Source organism: Mandrillus leucophaeus, unplaced genomic scaffold (assembly GCF_000951045.1).
Source record: "Mandrillus leucophaeus isolate KB7577 unplaced genomic scaffold, Mleu.le_1.0 Scaffold360, whole genome shotgun sequence".
NCBI lineage: Eukaryota > Metazoa > Chordata > Mammalia > Primates > Cercopithecidae > Mandrillus > Mandrillus leucophaeus.
The window spans coordinates 3,215,351-3,228,730 of NW_012103810.1; the positions used below are offsets into that span (position 1 = coordinate 3,215,351).

Below are 13,380 nucleotides of genomic sequence, written 5' to 3' on the forward strand. Positions count from 1 at the left end.
CACGCCGGCGGGGCGGCACTCACGTAGATGAGGTGGTCCCGGTAGCGGATAAGCAGGTTGCGCAAGATGCCCGCCTCGTTGAGGTCCCCTAGGCGGATCATATCCTCCACGCCGTGGACCGATGTGGGGTGCATAGGCTTGATGTGCGTAGCGTTCTGCGGGGAGATCCAGTGTTCCTGCGGGGAGCCGGTGGCCAACGTCAGCGCGCTTCAGGGGAAGGGGCCGGGATGGGCGGGAGCGCGGGGTGAGCGCTAACCCCGGTAAGGGCCTTGACCTCTCTGGCGGTCAAACACGGTCAGTTCTAAGAAGGTTGAGCCTTTCAGGATGGTACTAGCCACCTCTACCCCTCAAGGACGGCTCCTTCTCTTAGGGGATTCTCTCGCAGACCTAAGAGGTGGGCAGGGCAGGGATTTTGGCCCCAGCTGACTGCTGTCAGTAAGGGGATCAGAGTTCCCTCAGGCCCTCTGCAGGATGGAGTGGAAAGGGTACTAATTAGAGGTAGACAGGCTTGGTCTCAAATTCAGGCTCCGGTGGAAAAAAAAAACATTAAAAAGTGATTTCAGGCCGGGCGCGGTGGCTCAAGCCTGTAATCCCAGCACTTTGGGAGGCCGAGACGGGCGGATCACGAGGTCAGGAGATCGAGACCATCCTGGCTAACACGGTGAAACCCCGTCTCTACTGAAAAATACAAAAAACTAGCCAAGGTGGCGGGCGCCTATAGTCCCAGCTACTCGGGAGGCTGAGGCAGGAGAATGGCGTAAATCCGGGAGGCAGAGCTTGCAGTGAGCTGAGATGCAGCCACTGCACTCCAGCCCGGGCGACAGAGCAAGACTCCGTCTCAAAAAAAAAAAAAAAAAAAAAAGTGATTTCAGATAGTGCCAAGAATACCTCAACAGGTGTATGTGGTGGAGAGTCATGGGGGGAGCTGCTTGAGATGGGTTGGTTGGTCAGGGTCTGCCCCTCTGAGGGGGTGGCATATGAGCTGAGGCATGAAGGAAGAGAAAGAGACCACTGTAAAAAGATTGGGGGGTGGGGGCGGGGGGCCAGAGGGCTCCAGGTCCAGGGAACAGCAAAACAACGGCTCAGGCCCGAAAAGCCTTGGCACATTCAAGGGAAAGATGGAAGGCCGGGTGGTAGCAGTGGTGCTGGGGAGAAGTGGACCCACCAGGCGGTATTTCCTGGGGCTTGCTGATGAGCTGTGGGAGCAAGGGGTGTGAACTCTCGGGACCTGTGAGCTGAAGAGGAGGACACAGGTTGCTTGCCCAGCTCTCCTTACTCTGCAGTATTCCCCGGCTGCCCTGTGGTGGCAGATGGGTGAGCATTTGGGAAGTGCACCGGCTCTTTCAACAAGCTGGCAAAGCCCTGGTTTCCTCAGGGCCCTGGGGCCCTCCCCGACCCCAGTGGGGGGTCTCCAGCACCTTCACAAAATCCCAGACTTTCAGGGAAGTGTGGCCACCGCCTGAGTGTACCTCAGCCCTCCCATCCCCAAATGCCATGACCAAGTAGCCCCAGGACCTGCCTTTTGGGGGAAAAGGGGGCCTCTCTGCCATCCCCCAGCTCAGGCCCTGAGACTTGCTGAGCAGATGTGATGCACACGCCATGTCCTCCCCCACCTGCTCCTCCTCCGGGTCCCTTCTGGCAGAGCCAACCCCAACAGCTGGACACTAGCATGAATCTGGACATCAGCTCCCCACCACCACCACCCCAGTCCAACGGGTCACCCAGTCCTGCCCATTCAACCCTCTAAAAGGCTGCTGAGTGGGCAGTGCCCTCCTCACCACCTTCAAGCCCACACCCTGATTGAGACCACCGTTTCTCACTGGCCCTTCCATCAAATCCTTCATCCCCTGGTCCTTTGCTGAGGAACGCTCCTGACCCTGTCACTCTGGGGCTCTCAGCCCTTCCTTAACTCCCCTGGGCTCCTCAGCCTGGCATCAAGGGCCCGCATGTGCTGGACACAGGGATCCCTAACCTCCATCCCAGCTACCCCTGGCACTTCCTAGCCAGGGAACATGGGTTTCGTGTCCCCAAAGGCCTCTGTGACTTTGCTCCACCATTCCCTCTACCTTCTTTCTCCTTAGCCTTCGAGGCTTGGCTCAGAGGTTTCCCAGCTTCTGAAGCCTCCCCTGACAGTGCTGGCCACCCTCACCTGTGCTGTCCCCCTGCCTCCAGGGCCACATCTGAGGCCACGGTGTCTCGCACAGGGGCTAGGCACAAATGATGTGGCAGGGAGCCTCTGATGGGACAGATGGCTGGCTGGTGACTGTAGGGGACCAGGTCTGAATGAGAGGCAGAAGTCAGTCATGGAGAGACCCCAGAAGTCCCCCATTTCAGCCCCCTCACTTCACATGAGAAAACAGGCTTGGAGGACGGTGGCAGCCTGCCCAGGCCCTCAGGGGGATCAGGGGCTGCGCTGGGCAGAGCCCCCCAGCCCAGTTTCCCTGACACTCCATGGCACTTCCAGGCCAGCAGCACTTCAACACAGGGTAGGCTCTCATGCAGCCTCCCCAAGGCGAGGGGTTGGGTGCTGACGTTAGGGAACCTGCCTGGACTTTCCAGTCCCGTGTGGAACATTCCTCTCTCCCAGGCACCCTATGTCTTATACAAGCTGATCCCGTTGGAAAATCTCCCCACGCCGTCCCTGCTCTGTGCCTCTATCCTAGGCTCCAGTGTGGACAGGAGGGGAGAGGGCTCCTGGGCAGGCTGTCTGCCATCCCCATTTGACCCCAACCTCAGGTCCCCACATCCCTCCCCAAAACAGTTCCGCACACAGGTTGACAGTGCTCAGTCACGGCATGACCCTGGACCCCAAAGTACATCAGTTTACCCTCCTGAGCCTCCACGTCCTCAGCTGCGAAATGGGAATGAGAGTAAGCTTCCCTTCTTCCCAGGGTTTTGGGAGGACTGATGGATGCGATCACGACATCCATCTTTGTTGACAGCTTTCTCCTGCCAGGTCTGTAGAGTGCTGCTGCTTGGTAAATGCTCAGCCAGAGCTGGGCATTGTCACTCTACTGCCTTTTGATTTACATTTGCTCTTCTAACATCCCTAACAGAGAATCACTGACCCCATTTAACAGTGACGAGTCTGACTCAAGAGGTAAAATGACTTGCCCAGTAGCTGTGCCGCTCACACTGTTTCCTGCGTGGGAGGACTCCCAACAGAGGCCAGCACCCTTCAGGTCAAGGTCCACAGGTACCTACCAGGGGCCAAAGTGTAACCAGGGCAGTAGCTGAGGCCTGGCCTGAAGGAATGCCAGCAACTGGGGGAGGGGAACACGGTCAATTCCAGGGACCAAGTACGCCTTTGGGAAAGAGCTGGCCTGGACTGAGTGGGGACAACTTGCTCCCTAGAGGAAGGGAAGGAGGGGTGTATCTGGCAACAGAAATGGCTTGGACAAAGGCAAGACACTGGGATTCCAGTGGGGACTGGAACCATAACCTTTCATTCATCACTCGGCGAGTCTTTACCAAGAGGTTTCTCTGGGCAGACCCCTTGATGAACTCTGGGGAACCAGATGGGACTGGCCTGTTCCCTGCTCTCAAGTTGCTAGGAGTCTGTGGGCAGACAGAGGGGTAAGAGATGACAGCCTGGAGTGGGGAGAGAGGGGATGGAATGGGGGTGGGAAAGGCTTGTAAAGAAGGGGTCTGGAAGCCCTGGGGGTCCAATGCCACGGATGCAAACCCCAGCCTCCTGAAATGCCCCTGCCAGCCAGTCATGCCCACCCCTCCTGCAGCCCCCACTCTCAGGGCCTGGGTGGAGGAGAAGCGGAAGGGGACCTTTGGGATTCGGTGACTCAGAGTTACGGGACACCATCTGACATGCAACATGACCCAGGTGAAACTCAAGCCTGCAGACAGAGTCCCTGGTCCTCACCCTGGGGGCTCTGGGCAGGTTAGCAGGCCCGTCTGTGCTGCCAGCCAGCCTGTGCCTCCCCTTCTGGGGCTGCACCCTCACAGTAGCTTCCTAGAGGGTCCTAGAACTGGAGCCTCTGGAGCGATATTGGAAGCACTTCGGTTCTACAGCCCAGGGGCCAAAAATGTGATTAGCAGAACCTGAGCCCTAAAGTCGCCACTGAGATAATGCTGACAGGGGAGACTCACGCACAGAAGACAGAAGTCCTGGGTTCTAATGCCAGCACCACCACTTACTAGCTGTGTGACTGGCTGCATGGTCCCTCTATGTGCCTCAGTTTCCTCATGGGGTAACAGTTCTTTCCCTCCCTGCCTTCCACAGATGCCATGAGAGTCCAAAGACAGAACTTGGGTTAAAGGGCCTTGTAAATGCTGAGGGGATGCACGTGAGGGCTGCAGGAATATGTGGGATGCTCCTGCCCACTCCATGTCAATCCTGGCCTCGAGGATCCTGAGCCCTCCTCTCATCCCCAGCAGAGCCTCGGTTTCAAGTCCCTGCACCCTCTTTCTCCTGACTCTCCTCCCTCAGACCAGGAGGCTAAGACAGGTACTCAGTCCAGTTCTATGTCCCCAGCCCCTGGCACACCATGGGGCACAGCCCACATTATGGCAGAGCTGAATCTCCCTGGGTTCTTCATATCCCTGCTAAGCTGCACCTGTGTGCCCTGCACCCCATCTGCATACCCCCAGTGACACACACATGTGCACACATGCTCAGAGGCCCCAGAGCTTCCCCTCCGGGCCTGCATGTGAACCAGCCACCTTCTCCAGGGCAGGCCCCTGACTTCAGACCTCTCCGAGGCCCCACTATCACTACCTAGAAAACTTACACTTCTGGGGTCCCTTTCCTTTTGGGCCACAGATAAAGGGTTAATCTGTGAGACCAATTTCCGGGACAGTGTCAAGGTGGACAGTGGATTCATGTGATGTCAGTAACCCAATACAGTAAGGCTGTGGGCGTTCATTTAACTTTCAGACTAGCACTAACTTCACTGAGGTATTCTACACGTGTGATCTCACATATGGGTCAACAGCCCTGTGAGATACTTACTATTATCCTCATTTTACAAAGAGGAAACTGAGGCTCAGGAGGGAAGGAGACTTGGCCAAGTCTGCACAGCTAACAAGTGGATGAGACGGGATTTGAATGCAGTCAGTCTGCCCCCAAAGCACCTCCGTGTCTGAGGAGCTTCTAGCCTGATCCCCCAGCACTCAAACCCCACCATACACACACACATCTCTAACACTAGGCAGAGTGAACTGAAGTGCTTGTGGAAACAGAACAAGTAGCCTGAGGCAGGCAGGGGGTTCCCTCTTGCTGGGTTGCTGGGGAAGGCTCATGGAAGGAGGCATCTGAGAGGCAGGAGTGGGGGCACGGGCACAGCCTCCATCTCCTTTAGATCATCTCCCTGCCTTGAGGCAGCTGTCAGCCCAGATCGTCCCCCAAGGCATGGGGCAGGAGGAGGGAGGGGACTACTCACATTGCCTTCATCGTCCACCACCTGGATCTGCCCAGAGTCGCAGAGCTTCACCACTGCCCCGATGGGCACATCAAACTCCTGCCCCGATCTCAGGTCCATCCACACATAGTCCCCCTATGGGCGAGAGAGAGTCCCAGGCCAGGTGAGCAGGGAGCCCCCTTCCAGGCAGCCCTGTATCCCTCTGCTACCACGAGAGGCTCTGGGCCAACCACAGAAGGGGGAAGAGAAGGGGACTCACACTAGAAACCTTCTGGAGCAGGGCAGGCCCTGGGCTGGCCATTTATGCAATGTCATCAGTCCCTCCTCTAGAGCAGCCATGTTCCCATTTTACAGAAGAGTTAGCAGAGGCTCAGAGGGAGCCAAAGCCTCTTGAAGCCCAGCTCTCCCCATGGATCTACACTCTACATGTGTATGACAGATTCACTGGAGTCTAGACAGAAACACCAGACCACTCAAACCACTTCCTCTCTAACATGAGGTGACACCAGAGGACACCCAGACCGTGGGTGAGCTGCATCCTTCTTTACCTCCAGGGCCGATTTTCATCATCATCATGACAGCTTCCTCACAGGGACACCACTCCGTGCTGGGCCCTAGATAAGGGTTCAGCCACATTGTCTTCTGGCATGTGGGGAGCACCCTGACCTTGCAGGAGGATGTCGTTTTGCGTTTCTGTGGCATCTGGCCCAGGGCCTGGGTCTCACTACTCACTCAGTAAGGGATCGTGAGAGTCAAACGTAAAATCCCAAGTCAGAGAAATGGACTGAGAACAACCACATTCAGCACTGATGGATTCAACAGACATGTATTGATTACCTACTGAGTACAAAGTACTGATTAATCTAAATGCTGGGGGTTGAGCAGTGATTATGGAGTCTACATTCAAGTTAGAGGTGGTGACAAACAACTGAGCAAATAGATCAGCATGATCACTTTGGATACTGGGGTGAGTGCTGTCAAGGGAATAAACAAGCCAGTGGTAGAGAATGACAGGGCCAACCAACCTAGATCCAGTAGCCAATGGAGCTGCTCCATGGAGGGAATCGCTGAACTGACACCGGAAGGGTGACAAGCAGTCAGCCAAGGGAAAAGCAGGGGACAGTAATCCCAGCATAGGAAAGAACATGTGCAAAGGCCCTGTGGCAGGAAGGAACAGCCAGGAGGCAGGACCTAATGAGCAAAAGGGAGCTCAGAGAAGTAGACAGGGTCCAGGATACATAGGCCCTTTGTTGGCCTTGGGATACAAGCTTAGATTTTATTCTAATCCTAATAAAAGTATTCTTTTTTGGATGGTACTCAAACTCCCTAGGAGTGTGGAAGAACTCAGACATTCTAATAAGAATATAACTTAATATCAAATTGCAAACAAAAATGTAACAGCTGATAAAACTGATTCACAATGAAGTAAACCCATGGGAATGGTCTGACAGAATCTGTTCTGGGCTAGGAGTCAGAAGACTGGGTTTCAGGCCCTGCCTGGCCTTGGTGAGTCGCTGACCTCTTTGAGCCTCAATTTCCACATTTCTCAGTGAAGGCTGAACTCAGTGAGTCCAAGACCAACTCATTACTGTTTCAGCCTCCTCTTATTCCCATCAGAACCAGCTACAGTCATGCATTGTTTAACACCAGAGATAAGTTCTGTGCGAACATCTTGGAGTCATCGAGTGTACCTCACAAACCTAGATGTGTACTTCACTACACACCTAGGCTGGATGGGGTAGCCTCTTGTTCCTAGGCTACAAACCTGTACAACCTGCTACTGTACTGAATACTATAGGCAGTCGTATCTATGGTGTATATTTGTGTATGTAAACATATCTAAACATACACATGAAAGGAATAGTAAAATATGGTATTATAGTCTTACGGGACCACTGCCATCTATGTGCTTTCTTCCAGCCACAGCTGCCCCTGTGGACCCTCTCTTCATATGAATGGGAGGTTGGCACATGATAGAGTCAGGCTAGTCCCAAACGCAAACTTCCTCTCAGAAAAAGTAAGAAAACTTGGAGAGGCTTGGGAGTGGAAGAGAACTCCTGTTTACGGAGCATTCACTGTGGGCCTGGGCTCCGCAGGCTGCATCCCATAAACTGTCCCATTTAATCCTCACAGCTGCTTGTGCCCAAGCCCTGCTGCATTCTCCGACCCTGGGCTTACCCCTGACAGCCACCCCACACTGGGTCTGCTCCCCTTCCCCACTGGCCTGGAGCTCCCTAGGGTGGGGCTGAGTCTGAGTCCCTCACCTGTGGCTCCCCAGAGCCCAGCCCAGAGCGGGCCTCAGTGAAAGAGAAGGGGTGGGGAGCGCGTTCACTTGTGGGCGACAGTATGTGGCCAGGGGACTGTCTCCAATTTCTCTCCTCAAAGAGGTCAAGAAACATGCCCAAGGTCACACAGCTGTTTTGTGGCAGAGCCAGGACTGAAGCCCAGGTCTGAGAAACCCCAAATCCAGGGCTCTTTCCTGACATTCCCTGGGCCCAGCCCCACATGTAGCTCAGTGAGCAAAACAGGAAGCACTGATAGAGTCCTCTGTGCCCAGATGGCTCATGGGCCCTGAAGGCAAGCTGGAGACAGGCTGGGGGCAACTGGAAGGCAGGGGTCTAAGTCACCTGTATCCCCCAGCCCAGCACGGGGCCTGGCACACAGAAAATGTTTGTTTCCCCTGGGAGAAGATAAAATAACCAAAATCACAAAAAACTTCATGTGATCAGGAAATGCAGATTCCTAGAGGCTGAGTGAAGCACTTGGGGCCACACAGCAAACAGACATGACTAGAACTCTTCTTACTTAGGGCTGTCACCAAAGGGCAGTGACCAAACTATCTCTGCTCTAGGTCAGACTTAAAGAAACAGTTTCAGATGGAAGGGGAGAGGCCTCAGGGAGAATTCTGGGGTCTTAGGACTTCTGAAGGGGAACATTCCTGTGGCCCTAGGGAAAGTTGTTGAAGCATTGCAATGCAGGAAGGTTGTAAGGATCCTCATTTTACAGCTGAAGAAACTGAGGGCCAAAGAAAGAAAGGAACCTGGCCACAGTCACTCATCAAACCAGTGACTGACAGGACTGTTAGCATCTGGAGGAGAGAGCCAGGACCAAAACCAGGGTGGGTCAAGAGTCACTGGCTCAGAGGGAGAAGGGAGGGAGGAAGCCACGAAAGAAGATGAAGCTTCATTGAGGGGCAGGAGGCAGGTGAGAAAGGGGAACCAGGCTCCAGGTAGGACCCCACCACTCCCTTCCATTCCCATGGCTAGCCCCAGGCACCCCACCACTGCATCTGGCCCCATTCCTACACCATGTTCCGTGACAACTTTACACACTGTATGGGGCACCTTGCTTGGTCTCATTTTGAATGGAAGATCTCATTTGTGACATGACACATGCCTCAGCGTAGCTGTGTAACGTGGGGCAAGTCCCAGCTTCTCTCCTATCAAATATGTGACCAGGGCAGAGGGTCTCCCAGGCCCCAGTAGCTATGCAGGCTCCCAGTCCCACAGTCGTGACTTCCTAGAATGGATCTGTTCAAATGTTCTCAGGGGTACCCCAAAACCCCTGTGGGGCCTCCCCTCCAGGAAAGCCAGCACACATCCACAGTGAACACATAGTCAGGATGTCTATCTAGCTTGTAGTCCCAGCTCCACCACTAATGCTGTGTCTCTTTGGGTGAGGCACGCAATCTTTCTGGGCCTCAGTTTCCACCAGCCTTGAAATGGAAGGAGTCAGTGCATGTAAAGATGAGAGACCCACACAAATGCACATTGTTCTTTCTGTCTACCCTCCTTCCTCCCAGGCATCAAGCCGGTCTTGGGCCAATATTAATAATTCCCCATGGGGCCTTAGCCCTTTCTGTCTCTTCCTTACTCTAGGACCAGGCCTGGGGTCAGTCCCTGCTTATGCAGTCTGTTTCAGGACATTTTGCCCCTCGTTATCTTCGTGATCACTCTGGGACACTGGTTTTATCACCCCATTTTCACAGATGGGAAACGTGAGCCAAGCGTCTTGCCAGTGTCTAGTTGCTAAACATAGTTTGGAGAGGAGACCAGTGGGCCGAGCTTTCCCTTCCACCAGCGGTCAGCCAGTCCACAAACTATGGCTCGGGTCCCTCTGTGCACCTGGAGGTGCTCCCTGCTTTGGACCTGAGCAATGCAGGACACCCCTGCCCAGACATGGCCTGCCTGGCTTGGGTTTCCCAGATGCAAAACCTCCCCTCCCAGGAAAGGGCAGCTGCGGCCAAGTTCACGCTGGGGGAGGTCAGAGACCGCAGGTGGTATCCTAGGGCTGCAGTCCACGCACACCCTGAAGCTTAGCGACCCTGTTTGTGGCCCGCCCAGCTTCTAACGGGGAGAGGGGCGGGGTGGGGACTGAGGCCCGAGGCGAGGCGCCCTCCCCCTCCCATCTCCCCTCCCGGTCCGGGCCTCACCGGCAGGACAGCATAGGTCTTGAACGCCTGGTTCAGGCTGCGCACCAGCGCCCACTTGCCGAGCTGCGGGACGCGCGCGGGGTCGGCAGAGTCGGCGGGGTCGGCGGGGGGCTCCATGGCGCGGCGATGGCGGCACTGCTCCGGCTCCCTAATTCACCTAATCCCGTGCGCGCCGCCCGCCCCGGAACCCTAAACCGGGCCATCTGCCGCGGGTCCATGGCAACGGCGGCTTAGGTGACGCCCGCGGGCAGGACGGCGAGGGGGCGCCCGCACCACCCCGGCCCGCTCCGTCTCGGCGGAACCCCCCGCACCCCCACTTCGCCGTAAATTCCAGGCGGCCTCACTGGCACCGTGGCGGTAGGCCTGGGATAAACGTGGCACCTGGCACCGCACCTGACCGCAGTTTTGGAAAAAATCGGTGTGTTTTCTCTGGAAGGAAACACGAGGATGTTATGGAATAGAACGCGGTAAACTCCTGGGGTTTTTAAGACTAAACGGGAGATGCATTGAAGATATTTCTGGCTCCCTGGCTGCTTCTGGGGAGTGAGGTCAGATACACAGTTTCCTTCTGGGGTAAGTTTGGGGGAAAGCCCCTGAAGAGTCTGTGTCCTCCTCCTGCAGCCCCCGAGGTCAAATAGCAGCCCACATCCATCCTGCATGAGAGGCCTTGGAGGCCTGGTGTGGGGTCCCCTGAACTCCCCAGGACAGCTGCATCATCTCGATGGCTCAGAGCTCTCCCTGCAATGGGGCGAGCTGGCCTCCTGTGTCCTAGCAGCCACATAGTGCTGGGCTCCAGGCGTCGGTCCACACTGAGCTGTGAGCCAGAGGCCACCATCCCATCCCGAGGGCCAGGAAGGCCCAGGCCCTGTGACTCCCCTCCCATTCCTTCCTTCTCGCTTTGCCCTGCCTATCTTTGTCCTCCTCCCCTCTTTCCTCCTTTTTTTTTTCTCTTCTCTTTTCAAGGCCTCCAGTCTGCATTTGTGGCCCTCCGCATTGCCTAGTATCCTGGAAGCCAACTGCTCCCCAACAAATGAAAAACGGCAGAGAGTGAGGGCCAGGGACTGGGTGGGGGGAATGGCAAGGAAAAAGACAGTGATGCCTCACACAAGGCTCAGAGCCACCCACGATGGGCCCAGTTCTACCCCACTCCCTGTCCCAGCCTTGCGGACCCAGGGCTCTGCTGCCCAGCACAAAGCTGACTGATCAGTGATTCCCACCCACTTCCTGTGACCTCTCAGGGACACTGCTCTCAGGAGAGGTCCTTCTCCGAGTCAAGCCGAAAACAAGCACGTCTATCTCTCCCCGCCCACCTACAGCAGCACATTGGAACAGGAACCAGACCTCAGACACAAGGAAGCGCTGGTGGTGAGCTTCCGGGCATTCTTCCATAAGTCCATATAACCCACCTTCACTGAGTACAGGCTCAGACTAAAACACAAAGGACACTGTTAACAAGACATGTCCTCAGAGCTCCCAGCCTGGTGTAGTGGACAGACTCAGGCACAGATAAGGATGGTACCAGCAGATAAGAGGCAGATTAGCCCTGGAGACACAGGATAGCACGGCTGCTAAGAGTTTGGACCCTGGAGTCAGGGCTTAGTTTCAATCCCAGCTCAGCCACTCACAAGCTGTGTTACCTTGGGCAAGTTCCTCCACCTCTATGTTCCTTTCTTTCCTCATCCGTCAGGTGACAAAATGACAGTGCTTCCACGTGCTTATGAGGATTTAACAGGTGAAGATGCGTAATGCACCTAGATTGGTGCCTGTTAGAGCAAATGTATATGAGTGCCAGTCATGGTTAACTAAGGGAGTTGTGTTAGGAGTGACAGCTGGGTTTTATGATTTTTTTTAGGCAGACATTAGGGGAAAGGGCATCCCAGGAAGAGGGAACAGCAAACTCAGAGAATCAGAGGAGAGAGCAAAGAGATCGTAAAGTAGGTCTGGCGACTGGTGGCTAAAGAGAGGTCCCCTGGGGGAGACCCTGCAAGGCGCTAAGAACCTGACCTTGCCTGGTTCCAGACTGACTACTGAGACCACCCCTGAGCTGGAGGAATAAGCCTCTTCTCCACAAGTGGCAAAGACAGAGACTCTTGAAAGCTGCAACAGAGAGGTGACTCATTCTATACAACGAATCCTTAATATGAATCTCGGCTGATTTCTCATCAGAAACCATGGCAGCCGGAAGGCAGTAGGATGGCATATTTATGATGAAAGAATAAAAAAACTGTCAAGAAAGAATTCTGTATCTGGCATAACTATCCCTCACAAAGGAAGGAGAAATGAAGACATTCCCACGTAAATAAAAGCTGAGGGAGTTTGTCACTGGTTGACTTGCCCTATAAGAAATGCTAAAAATTAAAAGACATTGAACAACAACAAAACAACCAATCCAATTCAAAAATGGGCATAGGCAAGAGTTTGACTGCACCACTGCACACCAGCCTAGGTGACAGAGTGAGACTGTGTCTCCAAAACAAACAAACACAGGCATAGGACTGAAATAGACATTTCTCCAAAAAAGATACACAAAGAGACAAGAAGCACATGAAAAGATGCTCAGCATCACTCATCATTAGGAAAATGCAAATCATAACCACAATGAGATATCATTGTACACCCGTTAGGATGGCTATTACAAAAAAACAAAACAGAAAACAAGTTTTGGCAAAGATGTGGAGAAAATGGAACCCTTATGCCCTGCTGGTGGGAATGTAAAATAATACAAATGTTGTGAAAAACACTATGGCAGTTCCTAAAAAAATGAAAATGAGAATTACCATATGACCCAGCAATTCTACTTCTGGATATATACTCAAAAGAATTAAAAGCAGAATCTCAAAGAGATCTTTGCACACCTATGTTCAAAGCAGTATTAATTATAATAGCTAAAACACAGACGCAATCCAAGTGTTTCTCAATAGATGAATGAATAAACAATATGTGGTATAAACATGCAATAAAACATTACTCAGCCTTAAAAAGGAAGGAAATTCTGACACATGCTATTAATACAACATGGATGAACCTTGAGGATATTATGCTAAGTGAAGTAAGTCATCACAAAAAGACAAATAGTGTATGATTCCACTTATGTGAGGTACCTAGAGTAGTCAAATCAAAACCATAAAGCAGAATGGTGGTTGCCAGGGGCGGCGGGGAGAGGGGAATGGGGAGTTATTGTTCAATGGATAGAATTTTTATTTTACAAGATGAGAAGAATTGTAGAAATTGATAGTGGTGATGGTCACGCAACATTGTGAATGTATTTAATGCCACTGAAATATGCACTTAAAGTGGTTAAATGGGGCCTGGCACAGGGCTCATTCCTGTAACCCTAGCACTTTGGGAGGCTGAGGCGGGTGGATCACCTGAGGTCAGAGGTTCAAGACCAGCCTGGCCAACATGATAAAACCCCATCTCTACTGAAAATACAGAAATTAGCTGGAGATGGTGGCAGGGACCTGTAATCCCAGGTACTCAGGAGGCTGAGGCAGGAGAATCACTTGAACCTGGGAGGCATAAGTTGCAGTGAGCCGAGATCACACCACTGCACTCCAACCTGGGTGACAGAGT

The 13,380-nt window shown here is 53.6% G+C and overlaps 1 protein-coding gene across 3 annotated transcripts in view; it reads right to left on the reverse strand.

Moving 5' to 3' along the window:
* MYO7A (myosin VIIA) overlaps positions 1-13,380 on the reverse strand; it is an 86,890-nt gene that overhangs the window by 66,926 nt on the left and 6,584 nt on the right. For all 3 annotated transcript variants that reach the window (XM_011989738.1, XM_011989740.1, XM_011989739.1), the window contains exons 3-4: positions 5,397-5,510; positions 24-176 (exon numbers count right to left, since the gene is read on the reverse strand). In XM_011989738.1, the coding sequence (XP_011845128.1) occupies positions 24-176; positions 5,397-5,510 (267 nt within the window). The remainder of the gene's footprint in view (positions 1-23; positions 177-5,396; positions 5,511-13,380) is intronic.